This window comes from Podarcis tiliguerta (assembly GCF_965153285.1).
Source record: "Podarcis tiliguerta genome assembly, chromosome: 17".
Lineage (NCBI taxonomy): Eukaryota > Metazoa > Chordata > Lepidosauria > Squamata > Lacertidae > Podarcis > Podarcis tiliguerta.
The window spans coordinates 20715070-20735034 of NC_139550.1; the positions used below are offsets into that span (position 1 = coordinate 20715070).

General features: G+C 39.3%; 1 protein-coding gene across 7 annotated transcripts in view; it reads right to left on the bottom strand.

Moving 5' to 3' along the window:
- Positions 1 to 19965, bottom strand: part of KDM4C (lysine demethylase 4C) — a gene marked incomplete at its 5' end in the record, with an annotated part of 192254 nt that overhangs the window by 34159 nt on the left and 138130 nt on the right. For all 7 annotated transcript variants that reach the window (XM_083419596.1, XM_083419593.1, XM_083419597.1 and 4 more), the window contains one exon: positions 17228 to 17336. In XM_083419596.1, coding sequence (XP_083275722.1) covers positions 17228 to 17336 — 109 coding nt within the window. The remainder of the gene's footprint in view (positions 1 to 17227; positions 17337 to 19965) is intronic.

Genomic DNA, 19965 nt, shown 5'->3' on the forward strand with positions numbered 1-19965 from the left:
TGGCCTAGTGGCATTTCAACTATGTGCTTCAATGTGTCTTAAAGATCTGAAATAGGAATTGACCAGAGTCCCTATGCTTTGGGCAGGAGGAGGCCATGGCAAATTATATAGGTGAATGCTCTCTGCTGCTGGGTAGGATGTTAAATTTGTGAAGCACACGGGTAATGGCAGGGGACACTGCCATTTGTCTTATCTGCTGAAGTGGAGCACATTGCAGATGTAAATATCTTAGTGATGTGGACAATGTGGTTTAAGAAGCCTGTGCCACTAGGCAGCCTTTCTACATAATTCTCTAGTGAACCACAAAAGTCACCCGTATGTTAGGCTTAAAGAAAGATGCCTTTATGAATTGCTAGAGGTGAACAATTCATGGATCATCAACTATTTTCACAAGAACGAGCCACAGTCCAGAAGGGGAGCCTGTCAGATAGCAGCTTCCTTACTTCCCCGTGATGCTCCCTAGGGAACAATCATAAATGGGCTTTGGTTGTCCTTTCATACCCAGTTCCCCCCTGCCCATGAAGAGAAGCTAGTGCATTATTTGAAGTGAGCTTAATCTTCCAGTTCATAGGAGACCCCACATTCAGATAACCATGTTATCTCCCAATCTGATCATACTCTATGAAACAGCAAGGAAGGGTGAAAAGTCTCATTGACTGAGATCTAAATGTAAAGTCAAATAATAATAAAAAATACTACTGGATCCCCTTCTAAAAAGGTATGTGGCAATGCTGTTTGGAATTTTAAAGTATGCAAGCCTCACTTCCTGATTTACTCATATTTCTCTCCAAACTCACACATAAGAAGTCACATTTGAAGTGAATTTGCACTTGTACATGGACCATAAAGAAGGCTGATCGCTGAAGAATTGATGCTTTTGAATTATGGTGCTGGAGGAGACTCTTGATAGTCCCATGGACTGCAAGAAGATCAAACCTATCCATTCTGAAGGAAATCAGCCCTGAATGCTCACTGGAAGGAAAGATCTCAAGCTGAGGCTCCAATACTTTGGCCACCTCATGAGAAGAGAAGACTCCCTGGAAAAGACCCTGATGTTGGGAAAGACTGAGGGCACAAGGAGAAGGGGACGACAGAGGACGAGATGGTTGGACGGTGTTCTCGAAGCTACCAGCATGAGTTTGACCAAACTGTGGGAGGCAGTGGAAGACAGGAGTGCCTGGCGTGCTCTGGTCCATGGGGTCACAAAGAGTCGGACACGACTAAACGACTAAACAACAACAACATAGTTAACCCGACAGTATTCATCTCCTCTATTAGTCTCCCTTCTGGGGCCTATTGCAACCAAAGAAATGAATGGAATCCCTTGAAGCCATATACCTAATCTGTCTTCACATTACCCTATTGGAGAACAACTGTGTTTATGAACCTAACAATCCATAGTAATCAAGAATCTTAGTATTATTTAGATCACAGTTCAACGTTTTTATTTTTATTTTTTTTAAAAAAAACTCCAAGATAGCTAGGAAACAAGCATATAATGATTTTTGCTATCTGTGCAGCATCTTGCCTTTTGGAGAGTGTATGGGATGTTAAGAGAGAGGTAGTACTTCTGGCAGGGGGCACATCATGCTCCTTCTGGCATAATTTGTCCACCCTTCATCCCCATCTTGCACTCAGCTCTCACCTGTGGCTGCTAGAAGCTGTCAGCATGCGACAGTGGCCATATCTCAGGAACAGCTTCAACAGGCTGCTAAAACCAGGTGAGGGTAGCCGATGGGTCTCAAACCCTCATTGAGTTTGGGCTAATCTGGCTTCTGTTTTCTTACAACTTAGCTAGGGCTGTCATATGTTCTGGTTTTCCCCAGACATATCTGGGATTCGCCTGTCGGAAATAGCGTCCAGGAGGAATTTCTGAAAATCAGTAAATGTCTGGGGAAACCTAGACGTATGGCAACCCAAGTGTTGATTTTTGGGTGAATTTCCTTTAAAATTGCTCAAAAACTTCAACACAAAAACAAAACTCAACAACCTTTGTGTCCAGATTTTCACTTTTTTGAAATATGGATCAATGGTGGAGGAAGAGGCAGTTAAGAGGCAGGACCAAGGAAATGTAGAGGACATGTCTACTGCAGTAACATACTGGTGCACAATCGCGTCAAGTAAATATTTGAATAGTTCCCCATAGACGTGGGTACAGACACATGAACAGATCTGGTAAAAGTTCTGAGGTTACCATGGAAGCAATATTCTTATTTTTATATATTTTAAAATACAGTTTGCTTGCTGCAGACTTCTAGCATGAGCTCACTGACAGCTTGGGGAGTAGACAGATGAGGCATGGAAAATATTCTGAATTTGTTCATTTATCTTATTGAGACATGGGAAGAAGCAACAAATGGCCTGTAGTTATAAAGGGGTGGGGAATAGGATGGGAAAACAAAGAAATTGAGCGGAAGAAAATTAGTTTTTAAATAATAGCTGTTATATTATAGTTACTTTGAATATTTAGTCTACTACATGAATTGCAGTTAATTTTATAGTGCATTCCTGTACACGTCCACTGAGTTCTGAGGGCCTTACTAACAGGTGTGTAGAAAATTAAATATTTACTCACAGTAAACACATCATTTAATATGAAAAACTACCAATAGCTTCTGATTTGGTTTTGTTACTTTTGATATGTTGTTATTTCAATGTCACTTTTATATGGAGGCGATGGGTACATAGGATCCATTAATTAATTCAGATGGTTTATTGAAATTAGAAGGCCTCAAATAACCAGGGTAGTGAAATTCTTGAATGATCTCCTGGCAGTATCATCACACAAACAACTTCATTCATTGTCACTGGATTATTATTATTCTTTAAAAAAAAAACAGGATGGAAAGTTTTAATGCAGTTAATGGAAATTTGGGAACAGACTCCACAACTGGAAATGGCATACTGGACAGAATGGATTGGTTACATTCTAAAAAGGTTTCTGTTGGATGGCTTGATAGAAGATATTTATTGCAGATCACAAAATATAGTGATGAAACAGAAACATTCTACAGATTAATACTGGCTAGTGACATTGGTGTCTTTTCCATTTTCCTGAAGCAATATGACATGGGTTATTTGCTTCAGCTATCTGTTTTTTATTGAACTGTTTCTTATCCCGTATATCTTGTACATATCTTACATCCATCATGTTTTTGCTCTTAGATTTTAGGATGCTGTATCCTAGTTGAACAGACTGTGTTCTTTCAATAAGGAGGTGGAGGAAGAAGAGGAGAAATAATATCAGTAGTAATCATTATAATGACTTTTTCCTGCTCTTCCAAAGGAGCCCAGGGCAGCTGGAAGAGGCTAATTACAACTGTTCAGGCTTAGAAAAATGGTTGCCACCAGTTTCACCTAAGAAGGAAATCAAGAGGAAATGCTGAAGATTCCTGCTCAGTTGACACCTCTATGGAACACTGAAGGAAGACTTTAGATAAGACTAGCAACATTTCTTAAGGGGTTCCTCACATCCCTTCAATGTGAGGAGATAACTGACCTTTCAGTCCTCCGAATTTTTCAATATATAATAAAATATTGGCTATAAATATAAAAGTGGGCAAAATTATATGCATGATGATGTAAGCAGCACAGTAAAATAGTCTTCTAATTGCAAAGCTATGCCTACCTTTTATATAAACAGATGTTGAAGTATCCTAGTTAACGGATATTCACTACCAGGTGGGGCTCTGTATGATAAAGTGAGACACCTGCAACTAACCAGAACTGAAAGTGTAACACATAGTGTTAAATAGAGGGAAAGGTAAAGTTAAAATACTAAGATAAAAATTAAGATAAAGGTAAAGAGGGAAAGGATTTGCTGAACAAACAATTGCATTGGAATACAAAGGAGGGAGGTGTGGGGAAGTCCAAGAAACAAGCTAAAGCAAGAATTGTTCTGATAGATGAAATTGTTTTTAATTGTTGTTATTTTTTGTGTTTGTTTTTATTTGATATTGTTTTTTCTTTTCTTTTTTGTCGTTGTTTGTATTACACTGCGAAAATCTTAATAAATATTTTTTTTTAAAAAAAAAAGAAAGTGTAACACATAGTGGCACAGTGTGAGGAACCACGTATGCTGTGTTTTTTTGGCTGCTTTAAGAACAGAAGCAGAAATGTCCAAACAATATCGCTAGTAGGGAGAAACAGAAGCCCTTTTCTTTGGAGAAGAAGACGACTTAGAAGTTGAGTCTTATTTGGGGGGGTTTATAAATTTTCCTCAGCACAAGAAGAAATAGATATTTGCAAGCAACACTAAGCAAAGGCTGCAAGCAACTTCAGAACCATTATGATCTTTCAGGGTAGTCAATTAATTTATGCTTCTTGATATATTTTCCAGCCTGTTATTTAGTGTTCTTTCGCCACCCAGCAGCCCCCTTCTTTTCTGGGTGCTATTTAATTGACAGATAGAAAATCCTATTCATGCTGATTTCCAGCCTTAATCATAGTTGAAAGGAGGTTTGCAGACCTGAAACCCTAATTCAGGGGGTGATTATGAAGTGTGTGGACTGGTGGCTTTTCCTTGCTTTCGACACCTCTCCACTCCCAAAGGCTTCTGTACCACAGTTTGATGAATGTCGATTTCTGAGCTTTGGGGGCTTTGCCCCTCCCCCCTCTCATTCAGAAGGGAGTTTGGCAATAAATATTTATGTCTTGATTACCTCTTGTCACTGCATAATTATCTCTGCTGGAAGGGAGTGCCAGCAGCAGATATCTAGTCTGCCATGATTCCTCCCCGGAAGTCAGTAGGATCAATAAAGAAATTTCAACAGTGCCAGTTTTTGGGTTAATGGTCCCAGGATGTGTCAAAGTCAGTGTTGTACAGGACACCAGTTAACTTTGCTTGCATTTTATCAGATTTACTGGATGTATGTGACAAGCCCCTCCTATACACTGTTTGTATGCCCCTCTTGCTGCCCACTTAAAGCATATTCAATACTACAAATGGAGTATGGGTTAATCTGTTAGAAATATTCTGTTCCTGATAAGATGGTCTGCATATCCTGGATGGAAGGAGAGAATTGTGTAGTTCCCTCACGTCTGAGATACTTGGGAACCTCATGTGGGGAAATTCTGAAATGCACAACTTCCACTTTCTATTTCAATGCTTCTGTGTAATGTGCAAAGCCTGTAGAGGAGAGTTCATACAAAGTAACTTTACTTATTGTAAATATATATTTGCCCTCTATGTTTATATAGATGAAAATGCTTCAAGGATAAACAAAATGTTCAGCGTTAGAGATGTGTTCAGCTATTTCTGACTACAGGAATTTTGGCACTTGATTCAGTGTAGCTCAGTCCTCATTTTTTTTAAAGCAACAACAGTGACTTCAGATTTGTTGGCTGTGTGGTCTGCTGCAAGCGTTTGACAGAGTTGCCAGCTTTAAGACTATTCCCTAAAGGTTCTCCTGCCCTGGAGGTATTTGGAACTAAAGCTTTGAGTAATCTGGAGCTAAGAATGACAACTGAATAATGAGCTGAGCTGTAAGTAATCAGGCAAATGTCTGCATTGGATGTGGCTTTTTACTTACAAATCTTTCAGCGACCCCAGAAGGTGTATTCTGGAATCATTTTAATGAACCAGATGCAAGGCACCGAAGGAAAGAGACTTGCAAGCTATACGTGACTTTTTAAATTTTATTTTTTAATCCATCCTCTCGACTCCTGCTGCCGTCAGTGCCATTTTTAGTGTCAAGAGCTATGATTGACTGGACTGCAGCAAGAGATATTTCAGGACTATTTCAATTTGATTAGCTATGTTTGCTTCTTCCCATGATGGAAAGAATAGGAAAGATAGGCACTTCTGGAGATTGTCAATGACCAGAATATACAGCCTGTGATACATCTAGGCTCCATTGAGATAGAGTAAGCAACAGTAACTGTTTGCATTATTGATCTTCACTTTAAGATTCCGGTTGGTATCATATCTTGCTTGGGCATGGGTCTGTTCCTCACAATCCCTTTTGCACTGAGGTAAAGATATATGAGAAGGACACGAAAGGCACAAACATTTCCTCCTCCTTGTTTAAAAGAAGGAAATCATAAACTAATCTTACTCCAATTAATCTTTCTTTCATCAACCTTCTCCCTGCCCCCGCTGCCAGATAGTATGGTTCCACATTATGCTTTCATATGAAAATCTGATGTATGTATGTACATACACACACATAAACAAACACACTCTTGTACTACTATATCCAAAACACTGCAATTCCCACCCCCTTTCCAATTGTCCCTCCTCTTCATTGACAGGACACAAGCCAGCCTGCAACATCTACAATGAGAATGCTGCCCAAAGCCATGAGCCAATATGTCTGCATGTTAGGATTTGGCTCTGATCACGATAAGAAAACTATCTCAGTCTCTGGTACATTTCCCACCAAATAGGCAAAGCTATAAAGCTGTTACGTATGCACATTCACAAATTTGTTGAAAATCTACTTATCTTTGCGATTCGTATGTTGTGCATTTTGATATGAGAAGGGGAAAAAAATATTTTACAGAGCAATTAAAGCTATTGTGATATCTACATTTACCGACAAATTAGAATTACTCACAAGGACAAAAGTTGCCCCAAGGCACTAAAGTTGGCTTCTGATAGATCTCTAAGTAGGCTGCCTTTGATCTTCCAACCGCATACTAAAGAAGCTTATAATCAAAATCTTTGAGGGCTGTCGGGAACAACAAAATCTCAGGATCTCACATAGTATTTGGACTGGGAAACCAAACGCTTAACTACTTGAAGGCAATAGTCTTGTATATTACGCCATCTTTGAAGTCCTCTTTAATGTGCTTGAATACAATTGTAGCAACTTAATCACAGAAATAGTGGTTTATAATTATTATTTTGCTTTGAGTCTCTCTTTTCTATAACATTAACTTTCTTTTGAGTCTAAATCTGAGAGCCAGAGTGGTCTAAGAGTCTTGGACTGAGATCCGGGAGACCAGGGTTCTAGTCTCTACTCAGCCATGAAACTCACTGAGTGAGCTTGCACCAATCACTATCTCTCAGCCTAACCTACGTCATGGGGCTGTTGTGAGGATAAATCAGGGACATAAAGAACCATGTACACCACCTTGAGCGCCACCTATGGAAAGGTGGGGTATAAATGTAAAAAATGAGAGAGAGAGAGAGAGAGAGAGAGAGAGAGAGAGAGAGAGACAAAGGGATTTAAAAACCTTTGGCCAACTGGAAGTCAAGATTTGCCATGAGCTCTAGCTATCAGAACAATCATAGTTGTCCAAAAACAGCCTTGCTATTTATTTTCTAATGAAAAAGATGCATATCACAAATATATTTTACCAATGGGACAAAAATACTTTGACATTCCAAATTATTTCCAAAAAAACCCTCATCTGTGTTTATCCAGCTCAAGGAATTATGAACTCACCCAAGCTGTCTCAACTCCCCATGTCAATTTAAAATGCAGTTTATGTCCTATATTTTAATAAGCTTTTTGTAGAGTCTTGCTGTCCCCAGGGTACAGCAATAAGTTCACAATCTTTTTCAGATTTGCTCTGCACTTCCTTCTCACTCAGGTATCCTGTTAGACAACCTTGACCAGGGTTTTCCCCATGCAGACTCTTCAGAAGGGGTAGATCTTGAACAGCTGCTTTGCCTAACAGTGTTGATTTGACCTTTGGTCAGCTGGATGCCTAGGGATGCGATTTCATTTCAGCATCTTCCCATGGGAAGTGCTGTTCATAGGAAGGCCTGCTCACCCCCATCTTATGCTTTGAGCCCAGTTCATCATCACCCACCTGGAACCAATTAGAAAGCCTGGCTGGTCATCTTCTAGCTCACTGTTTCCACCCCAAGGACAGGCTCATCCCATCATGCTACAATTCTAATAACTGTAAATACTCTACAGTATTTCAGGTATTTGAAAAGGTCAGAAGGGACTACCGTAATTACCTAATGATTCTAATTTCCTGCACAACACAAATGATTTCCTGCAGTAATTTTTGCAGTAGGACAGAGCCCTTCCCTATTTTGCATGTACTACACAAATGCATTTTGAGCATTTGAATACTCATTCCGTAAAATTTATATGCATCTAGTACTTAATATAAACAAACTATGGGGACAGCCACTGTGCTACTTCATATTCCACACATTCTATAATTCTTTCTGTTTTCCAACAGAAAGTACAGTCTCATCTCCCACCTCCGGAATCCTAGGGACCATTCCAACCGCCTTTGCTGAGGGCATTCAAAAGCTGAAGCCAATCACTGCCACTTAATGAGGGTGCCTGTAGGATCCACATGTTTGCCACTGTGTTTGTTGTACCCATGCTTCATATTTCTAGGCAAAAAAAGTCTCATGAACAGCTATACAACTAAACATGCCATGTGGTCCCGAGGCGACTTCTGTTCAAATATATGTCTTTAAATATTAGAAATTGCTACTATTACATAAAGGATGTGAAGATCTTGCTAAGGTGGTGTTTTTAAGCACTGTGTTTTACTGCATTCCTAAGTAGGATAGTGATGATCAGTAAGAGCCCCCACACTAAAAGTAAATAAAAGTAAGCCATAATCTTTATATATAATGCTTTTTCAAAGGCTGTTAGATTTGATGGCCTGAAAACTAGCGCCCATTTAGGGTTGTTGTTGTTTATCAAATTGCCCAAGTCATCCAACAAAGAGGTTGGGCTTGTCATAATAAACTAGACCTCTCAGCACCAACTACTTTTTAATGACAACTCAGTGATATCACTTGGCAACAGCAGCAAAATGGGAGTTACTGTGCCCTAAGTGCATCACACCAGTGTTTCAAAATGCAGAACTCTTGTATATTTCAGTAAAGTGCAGCAGTTGTATCAATTCAAAAAGAACAAAATGGACAGGTATGGATAAGAAGGTAAGATAACCAAATATGAGGATGGAAGCCTACCATAGAAGACAACATAGATAAGAAAGTGGAGAAAACATAAATAGAAATAAAGTACTGGTAGTGATAAGAATTTAAATAATTAACCATAGCATCTTCACAAGTAGGATAATTCTGGATTCTTGTCTCAACCGTTTCATTTGTATCTCCAAAATGGCAATATTCACACATTTATAGCCCAGGGTTTTGAAATGCTATCCTAAGCACATTGGGGGATGGGCAGGCAACTACATTTTCATACACTGGCAAAGAGACCTTCTTAATTTTGAGTCTTTCATCTTGCAACTCATGGAAGTTTATTTTCTGAACTAAATGCATGACAGGTGTAATCACACAACCTTAAAAAGCTGTCATTTTTTAAAGGCACATAGCTGCTGACCTGTTTAGTGCTAATCACAATATAAATGTTTCAAATCAGTTTAGGGCAGGCTTCCTCAAACTCGGCCCTCCAGATGTTTTGAGACTACAATTCCCATCATTCCTGACCACTGGTCCTGCTAGCTAGGGATCATGGGAGTTGTAGGCCAAAAACATCTGGAGGGCCGAGTTTGAGGAAGCCTGGTTTAGCGTAATGTAAGAACGGCAAGAGTGAATTATGAAGTTATGACTTTAAAAGACAAATAATTTTCGAACTATGATAAAAAGCAAATCATAAATGTAAGGAGTATCCTTCCTAAGCTCCCAATCTTCCCAATCACTCATAACCACCTTCAAAGTGCACAGTGCTATATCTAGGATTGGAGTGCAAGAGTTCTTTTGCTATGAAGATGGTTGAAAAATAATTTCTAAGGTTGCTTGGCTTCATCAGAGAGCAAACCTATGAGATTGTACGGCAGAGCAAAACCTATGTCCAAAGCTCTGTCAGATAGCTATAGCAGGGGTGGAAATTGAAGTAGCTTTCTCTCTCTTTTTCCTTCCCTTTTAAACAAAATCCTTCCCATTGACTTCAATGGGAGAAAGGTTTGTGGCCCTTTGAAGGTGCTGTGAGATGCCTTAGGCTCCTGCAAAATGGTGTTCCCAGTTTCCTTCCCACCAGGAGCAGGAAAGCTCCACAGATGCACAAGGAGAACCTCGGAGGTACCTACGTTGGTTAGAGCGTGGGTGCTGATAACACCAAGGCTGCAGGTTTGATCCTTGTATAGGACAGCTGCATATTTCTAATCCTCAGGGTCCCTTCCAACTCGCTGATTCTATGGTATGAGTGCCACACCAGTTTTTAGATGATCTTATGATTGCTTTGCCCAGTGGCGTAGCGTGGGTTGTCAGCACCCGGGGCAAGGCAAGTAATTTGCGCCCTCTAACCCGTGGATTTGCGCCCCCTAACCCTAAACCCCAGATGTTGCGCCCGGTGCGGCCGGGCCCCCCTGCATGCCCCACGCTACGCCACTGGCTTTGCCGGCATTGGAACAGGATTGGATCATATGTGTTACCAAAAGCCAAAGCCAAAACAGTATAAAGATGCTTTTTGATTAATTAGAATCTTCATGCAGAAGCAAGTTCCTCTGAGTGCAGTTGGACTTCAGCCATCCTTCTCGGGATTGCAGTGTGGTATTTTGCTAACAATTAAATACATATATATATATAATAAAGACAAGGGTGACCTTTGAAAGATATATAAAATCAGCCGAGACAATATCTGCCTGATGGAAAGCTGTGATATAAGCGTAACTTTCGAAGAGGAAGGCAACTTACAAAGATATGTGGTTTGTTGATTTTCATAAAGATATCAGGGCTGATTTATTACATTTCAGAACACTTAAGAGTTTTGAGCATTAAATATGGGTCAAGAATCTCTAAACATGTCAAGAACCGACATTCATTAAAATAAATCACGCAAAATGACACTTGTATTATAAGTTATGACACTACCATGGCTCTAATAAATAAAGAATGAGAAACTTTCACAGGAAAAATATCTCCCTGTACTATGCCGCATATTTTGACATCGTCAATTCATCATTGTAGAAGTCAGGCAGAGCACAGTCTGCTGTAGTCAGGAAGCTCATTACCTCATTAAAAATTATAGTAGGTCTAGAACTCTACTTTTTTGTTTGGTTACTTATTTTTGTTGAAATAAGAGAACAGAATAATAATTGTTTTGCTTCTCTGTACCATCTGAACATGACTATTAGGCTGCAGTTGAAGAGCAGATGGATAGGTTTTATAGCTGATCTGAAGTGAAGTATATATATTTCTATAACTAATATGACAGGTGGTACATAGATCTACCTTATGACTGCGTGGAAACTTGAGATCAATTCAGTCAATAGCATCCACCCGCCATACACAGAATTATCATAATGGGAGGCAGAGAATGGGGAGAATCTTGTTGTTCCACTCCATCTTGCATGTCCTTGTTACTGTCCCTGCAGACTCCCACACATTGGGAGCTGAACTTCTGCCTGTTGAACTCAAACTGAACCCACACAATTTAGAAACCTGGTCATCTGTGGTTCCAAATCACACAGGAGCCTATTTGCGCAGAAAAGGTTGAAGTGCTGCTGAAATTCCCTAACTATATACCCAGCATCAATTCCTATATCGTACATGGCTTCTGCAAAAGTGGTAGTCAATTGCATTCATACTGTTCATTTCATTTGTCGCAACAATGCAAATTGAATTTTTCAACATGAGATGTTTCCAGTGTATATATTTAGAAACAAATTTCAGAAGCCTAGGGAAATAGTGCTGCTTTTAGAGATACTGTGGCAAGCCATACAGTACAGCTGTAAGTCTAGAGCACCTTTCAAATGCCTAAGAATGCTCTTGCCATGTGCAAACTGACTTTGACAAACGACTAATGTTCTGCCTTTTTCTGAAGCCTTTCATGCTCTGCCTCCCCTCTGTCCTTATACATTGTCCTTGCACCTGTTCATATCTTCTCCACTACTGTGCATTTTTACTCTGAAGCTTTATTATTTTGCTTACCAGGAAACTATACAGTTCCTGCAATGCAAATTGTCTTCTGGTTAGGATCTGTGCATGGTAAACCCTTATTCAGTTGCTTTTGTGTAATTCTCCAACCTTAAAACACACATCCATAATGGTTCGCATAATTAACATAGGTGGGGCTTGTGGAAGAATAATTCTCCTTTACATTCTTGTTGCTATTGGTGAATTATTCTAAAATGTTTGTTCAGTCTCTCTCTCTCTCTCTGTAAAACACATCATTTTGTAGAATGAGTATTACATTTCTGACTAATTTTACGAGATGTGTACAGTATTTTAAACGAAATCCATTTGAGGAAAGGTGGGCAAGTGTAACGTAACTGTTCAGGAGTATTTATTTAGTACATATTTGTTATGGAAAGGAACTTCAAAACAGCATAAAACGGTATTTGTAAAAATGTGCAGTCAGCAGCAGCTTCTGCTGCTATCTGATAATATGTTAGTCACAGTTTTCCAGCAACAAAGGTGTGGAACCAATCTGTTAGCAAACTAATTCACTCTGGATATCACTCAGCAATATTATCTGTAGCAAGGGGGGGCAATATAGGCAACGCTGTGATGAGAGGAGCACTTGGCTATTCCAACTGAGCTGAGCTGGAACTGGATTTAAGAAATTAAGACTATTTTTGCTGCATTACGTTATAATGCTGAATTATTGTAAGTTTATTAAGTAAGTCATGTAATAAACAGCAGGTAACTATTGATGACTGAAACAATAGCCAAGTTGCTCCAGCGGTAACTTCACTTTATTCTGATTTTGAAATAAACGGTCAGATAAATCCTCCTCTAGCTTTCCAACAGCTGAGCATTTGCTGCACAATCCTTTGCCTAATTCCTTGGAAATAAGTCCCATCACATTCAATGGGCCAATCACCAGCAAAGAGTGCAAAGAATTGCAGCCTTAGGCTGTGATCTTAACCCTAATTTCCTGGAATTAAACACCACTGAATTCAAAAGGACTTCCTTCTAAACTGGCATAGTTAGGATTGTGCTGTTTATCTTCTTTATGGCAAATGATTGTAAGCTTCTAATAAATTAATTGTTTAATAATAATCAGAATGAATGCTACACATTGATTAAGTACTCACAGCTATTGATTTTTTTATTACAAATATATTATAAGTGGCCTTAACACCAGCCAAAGTATCCATGCCTATGAACAAAGCTGGGATGTAACTCTGAGCAAGCAGCTCATTAGAAACTAATCATACAAAACTGAGTGACATAGAAAGCGGGGGGGGGGGGGATTTTAGTTATTCTGTGTAGACTCCTTAATTAATATAAGTTTATTTGATATACATTTGATATACATAGATAGATGGGGCTCCATACACCAGAACACTGAAAAAGCAAAGTGATGAAATTTGTTTTGAACTGGTATTTTCTGTACCTTTATTTCATTTTTTTGATCATTTGAAACCTAGAATAGGTTTAATGGAATACATGAAAGCTCATACCAATGCAGTGGTACCTCGGGTTAAGAACTTAATTCATTCTGGAGGTCCGTTCTTAACCTGAAACTGGTCTTAACCTGAAGCACCACTTTAGCTAATGGGGCCTCCTGCTGCTGCTGTGCAGCTGGAGCGCGATTTCTGTTCTCATCCTGAAGCAAAGTTCTTAACCCGAGGTACTATTTCTGGGTTAGCGGAGTCTGTAACCTGAAGTGTCTGTAACCCGAGGTACTATTGTAACAAACTTAGTTGGTCTCTAAGGTGTTACTGGAAGGATTTTTTTTTTATTTTGTTTCGACTACAGCAGACCAACACGGCTACCTACCTGTAACTAATTCTTTTGTATTTACTTTTACAGATTCAGTTTGCAAAAGGTATTTATAGTTATAGCAAGAACAAAACTCAGCTACCTCTCATGGGTAGTTGGTAGGGAATTTATCCACAGGTCCCAGTTTGGACATGCTAAGCCACAGCGCAATAGTAAAAAGGACTGGGGGGGAGCAAAGAGTCTTGGTAAGACATGGTTTGGCTCACCATGTTGCGCAAATCAGATCATTCAGTAGATATAGCCTGTAATGCACATAATTTAGACAACCACATATTACAACTCTATAGGGATAGTAGTAGAAGCACATAAAATTGGGAAACACTGGCCTGCAAATACTCCAATTGAAGAACAGCCTTCAACAAAGGTGTCCTGGACTCTGAAGAAGCACGAACTCAGGACGAAACTCAGGAGAAGCGAGCTAAAAGGAAGGCACATTTGGCAAATCCTCACCGTGATCAACTCCTGCCCAGAAACCTATGACCCCACTGTGGAAGGACGTGTGGATCCAAAATTGGCCTCCACAGTCACTCATGGGCACACTGTTAAGACTGCCTTCATGGAAGACAATCTTACTTGGCTACGAGTGACCGCCAAAAAGACAGGGACAGTGGCAATAGGCTGTATGGTAACATATATTTTGTGTGGTTTAACGGATCCATATATATTTAACTGACATAATAAATAGTGGTGGGTTAGTCAGCTATAGGATCTTCTGCATTTTAGCAAATCTCTAATTGAAAAAAAGAAGAAGCGTTTATTCTTCATCAAACTATTTTAATATAATTTTAAAAACATTTTAGTAATATGGTTAAACACGCCTGAGTGCTCTCCCCCTAAAACAGAAAATGTGTGAAAGTCAGCTAGTTAATGTGTAAGTTAATGTTCGGTATAATGACTTTCCTTGATTTTACTGCCCGCAGCAATATTTTTTAAAATTGCTGAAAGTTAATCAATACTTGCTTATATTTCAAGAATTGCATGACAACAGTGGTATGCATCACTGTCAAGCATTTTTCTACAACTAGAAACAAGGGTCTCTATAAACCTTCTAATTTTATACAAAATTAGATCAAAGAGAATGGGCAAGATTTTAGTTCTACTTTAAATAATAGTAATATTTAAAATGTTTCAGAAGATGAAATGCCTGTGCTTTAAAGTCATATTTGTCCAGTGTGAAGATTCCATTCTTTATACAGGCATGCCACCGTGAAATCTCTATTTTTTGAACTGATTTCCCCTTTCAAGGGTCAAGTCTATAATCTTTGGCTTTCAAGCTTGCTGTTATCTGCCTTCAGGTGTGAATTTTCAAGCAAATACGTTTCTACATATAACACTTTAGCCTTAGCCAGATACTGAAAGGCTTGTAGATCAGTCATCATCACTGTGTAATTCTATTTTCAAAATAATATTTCTCACTCAGAATATACTCATACTTGTATTGGATTCACTTCTCAAATACAAATTTGAGGTAATCAAAAGCCCAAGGGCAACTTCAGTCTTTCTAAAACTCATTTTCTACCTCTGTTTGAAGAAATAGATCTGAAATGTAAAAATAATAGGAAACTATGTGGCGGGGGGGGCACCATTGGTCAAGGTACAGACAGATGTACAAATTCCTGTGCCATTTACTCTGCTGAAAACCAAGAGGAATTTAAAAACAGAAATAAAACAATGCTGACATAATGACAGCAGTGCTGACATAATGGCAGAATCAGACCTAGAGGTTTGTATCGACTTACTGTTTTAGCCACAGCTATCAGACCTATTCATACATATACACATATACTTTTCAACATTCTGTGGAGCACTGAGTTACATTTTATAATAGACATCAATCCAGTACGATCTCACAATCGTGGTGGCCTGCGCTAAGCAACCATAAAATTGGAGAAGTAATGTGCAAATTCTCACAATGTTGCGGAGAATCTGTTGAGATTGTTCAACAGAGCTTTTATAGACATTTGGTCTGTACATGATTTAGTGTGTAAAACGGCGATCACTGTCCTTTCAGTATGGATGAACTGTAAACTGTATTGTAACAAAATGCTAATGCATGTCATCATGTTACAGGAACAAAGAAAATTTAATATGTGAATGAATAATTTAAAAATGATACATATATATATATATATATATAGCAGGTCCTTTCCTCTGCCCCTGTCCTCCATCAGTTTCTCACCTGGAATTCCTTCCAGGTGTGTCTCCTTCACTATAATCTGTCTCTTCTTTTCCCCAAACTCAACTGATAACTATTGCCATAGGATTAAAAAGGAATAATGTTGAAGAATGGCAGAGACAATCAACTATCCCTGACCTAACCTCCCAATGCCTATCATAGTTCATTCACACAAAACTGAAGAAATTTAGAAACATGATAAAGATACTGGGTTGTATCCAACTAAGTTCAGCTCCGACAAGACCCAACATGGGGATACAACCCTATGGAACTTTACATCAACCGGATTCAAAGTAGGAGCATACTAAGCATAAATCATACGATATTCTGTTTTACCACTATTTGACAAACATATTCTAATTCATAGCTGAACTAAACAAATGCCCACTTCGTTATACTCATCCTTTGCAACGTAATTTGTTAAGAGACCATCATGTGTTAAGTTTCTTGCCCTTTCTTGCTAATTGTATATTAGAGAGGAATGTTACCTGACATGTTCACAATTACGTTTTGCAGAATTATTTTTTGTTCCAGACACTTTTTTTAAAACGGGGAACCCGTGCTGAACTGGTACCACTAAATTACCCTCGGGTAACGTAACTTTTGAGTTGTGAATGCGGCAAACCCGGAAGTGTATGCTTCCAAGTTTTGCCGCACACGCATGCGCAGAACGGCGCCTCCGGTTACGAAGATTTCAGTATACGGCTAGGCCTCCGGAATTCACACTCCCATTCACAACAAGAGGTACCATTGTACTTCTAACAGTGTTTAATTGTTTTAATTATTTTAGCTTCTCCAGCTACTGCGGAGCAATCTCCCGAATGTCTTTCATTCATAAACAGTAACAGCAGCCTGTCCTCACATGGCTAGGATTAACAAACAGGGATTCCAGGGAACATGGTGGTGTTTTTTTTAAGAAAAGGAAATCACTGCCTAAAACTGATCAGCAGTGACAAGGGAAGCTAAATTGTGATGTCATAAACCTGCCAGCCAATGGAAGGTGTTTTCAGTCTCTGCTATTTCTAGGAAATTTTTAGATTCAGTTTTCTTAAAGACTATTATGGAAATGATGATTTTGTTCCACTAGTGCAGGTGTGGGGGACCTAAGGCCCTCCAGATGTTACTACCCTAAAACCCCAATCATCCCTGGCTGTGCTTGCTGGGAATGATGGGAGTTGTAGTTCAGCAGCTCCTGGAGAGCTCAAGGTTCCCCACAGCTGTTCCCCACAGCTACTGAGTATATAACTAAATGCAATTTTGAACAGGAAGCACAAAACAGTAATTCTCACACATTTTGACAGGCGTTTTAAAACAGAAATTGAGCACTCTGTGACAATTGCACAACATGAACATCATCAATGACGTTTACTACACTTTCTTAGAAGCATAAAATATATGTCAGAATAGAAATTTGGATCATTACGGCTCACCAGTTTTAACCTCTGCAAAGGTATCCTGCTTGTGTCTATTGGTGTCCTCTCTATGACATTCACAAATCTCACTTCGGGAATAGCAATTGCACACATGACGTGAGCCCACCTGTAAATAACAACAATACAAAAAAGAAAGATATGCAAACATTTTAAAGTATATATATACAGAGAGAGAAATAGATTTTCCCACTGCATTTCTCAAACTTCATTTTTTGAATAATGGTGTTTTTTTCACAAGGAATGCAATGAGAAACCATAATTTCCTCCCCAAATTGATATGCTTACACAGTATTCATACCATATAATGTGTTACATTTGTTAAAACGACAACAGTAATAATAATGGCTCAGATCCAACTACTTTAGGCATATCAATGTTTGGTGGTACCCAGCAACATCTTTTCCTTTTTCTGTTTGATCAGATGCCACGTCACAAAATCCTTCTGAATCTTCCCGCAATTTCAAAATATGTTTGCCATATAAAACTGGGCTGCTGTTTTTAAAGAAACATAGGTGAAAGGCTCCCTTGGCTTGTAAAATCAGACAAATATTTCTTTTGATTCCATCCTCATTCATACATGCCCAGTAATTTCGAAAAAGTTTGTTTAAAATATTCTAGTCCATTACTGGAAAAACTTGTTACATATTCGCTGGGGTCTAAAGAACCACATACAGAGCAGTGTGCGAGCAGGGGTCCCCAATCCTTTTGGCTCTGGAAGCACCGGTGGAAATCTAAGAAGCCACAGAATATCCATCTCAGCAGTGAAAAGAATGGTGTTGCTAAGACAACCACTGCCCCAACAGATAAGGCACAAAACAGAAATGCAAACAATAGCCTCCGCATCCAAAAATAAAAAGCATCCCCACAACTAAACAACCCTGCAAATGTCAGAAAAGTGCCAAGGGAAGCACCTGAGGGTGTTGGGACCCCAAGAAGGCATACTGATGACCTCATCTCGAGAGCAAGATTCACAATGGAAAGAGGGCTTTCCCTTGTGAGCTGTTATTTGTTCTCCCTTAACTTCCCTATCCTTGGTATGTTTATATATTTTTTTTAAAAAAAAAAAACTTAACGAAAGCACAATAAATAAATATAAACACATACACACATATAATGGTGTGAGATGCAGCTAAACAGAAACTGACACACATATAATGGAAGTTGGAAACACTTTTTGTCCACACATGGGAGGACTGGATCTCGGCCACTGGTGAGAAATAAATACCATAAATATTTATTCTGAGGTCCTTTACAAGTATTGTTTGAAAATAGTTCCAGTTCTATTAGAAAGCGCAGTATGAAGAGTCCTGGGGCTGCGTTCCTCGTGGCATTGAGATAATCATGCATACTGAAGAAACAGCAGAAGCTGCTTAATCCTGACGACAAGTATAACTTGCCTAGCTCCCTGATGGTTGTGTTTGATGTACCCAGCTGGCCAGCCAAGGTGTGCAGGGGAAAAACAGACTCTTGTTTAGTGGTGTAGCGTTATCCTTATGTGCAGGCACTTTTCATTATACCCTGCATAGTCATGTCTGCATAGCCTGGATATAAAAGAAAAATGAATTTTGGCCAATGCAATGAAGCCAGCATTTTTCTCAGCCCTCTTACCACCTTATATAACAATCAAGCTTATGAAGACTTCGGAGGAACTCAAGTTTCCTCACTATATTGTGACATTTTTGTTGATTTATAATAAAGGGGCTTAAACAGAAGTCAAAATGAAAATGCAGTTTATACCTTAACCTTGCAGGCTAATGCAATCTTTCTTATCTCAGCTTAGTGAGGATTTGGTGGGTTTCTCAGGCGACAAAAACCTGGCATGCACCCCAGGAGAATGAAAAATAGGACCCCAGGACATCATTCTTCCAGCTGTGAAAAGAGTGGGTGGTCCTTTGTCCCTGTCTCACTACACCACAGCTCTTGTGTATTAAGAGCCTCTACCCAGGGTTGTGATTCTGTATCTGCGAATGTCTAGAACAGGGTTTTATGGGAATGGTCCCGTGACTTTGGAAATCCATTTTTTCTGGAAACTCTCGGACCATCCTTCACTGCCCACTATGTTTTCCTGTTTCTCTACATTCTGAAAAAAAGGTCTTTATAAATAACTTAATATGGATTGGTAGATATTGCTCATAGAAGAAGAAGAAGAAGAGTTTGGATTTGATATCCCGCCTTTCACTCCCTTTAAGGAGTCTCAAAGCGGCTAACATTCTCCTTTCCCTTCCTCCCCCACAACAAACACTCTGTGAGGTGAGTGGGGCTGAGAGACTTCAAAGAAGTGTGACTGGCCCAAGGTCACCCAGCAGCTGCATGTGGAGGAGCGGAGACGCGAACCCGGTTCCCCAGATTACGAGACTACCGCTCTTAACCACTATACCACACTGGCTCTCAAGGAAATGTATTAAAAGAGGAAACCAGTGAGGTGATTATAGGAAATTACAGACTCCTGTGGAAAGCGATGGATTTACTATTTAAAACTGCCAGTCGAGTCAAAACACAAAAATAGCAAAACACGGTGTTGTGAAAAGACACGAAACACGTGTGAAACATGTGTGGAAGTAGGAGTCCTCTATAAACAGAAACCACTCCCACATTTTTCATTCATGATTTTTCTTTTAAGATACAATACGCACAGAAAGGATTTTTATTTTCATACATGCCCTTTGTGGGCTCTCATCGGTAGATATCAAAGGAAAATGTTGCATTCAATTTAGCTGACATTTCCTTGATCTATA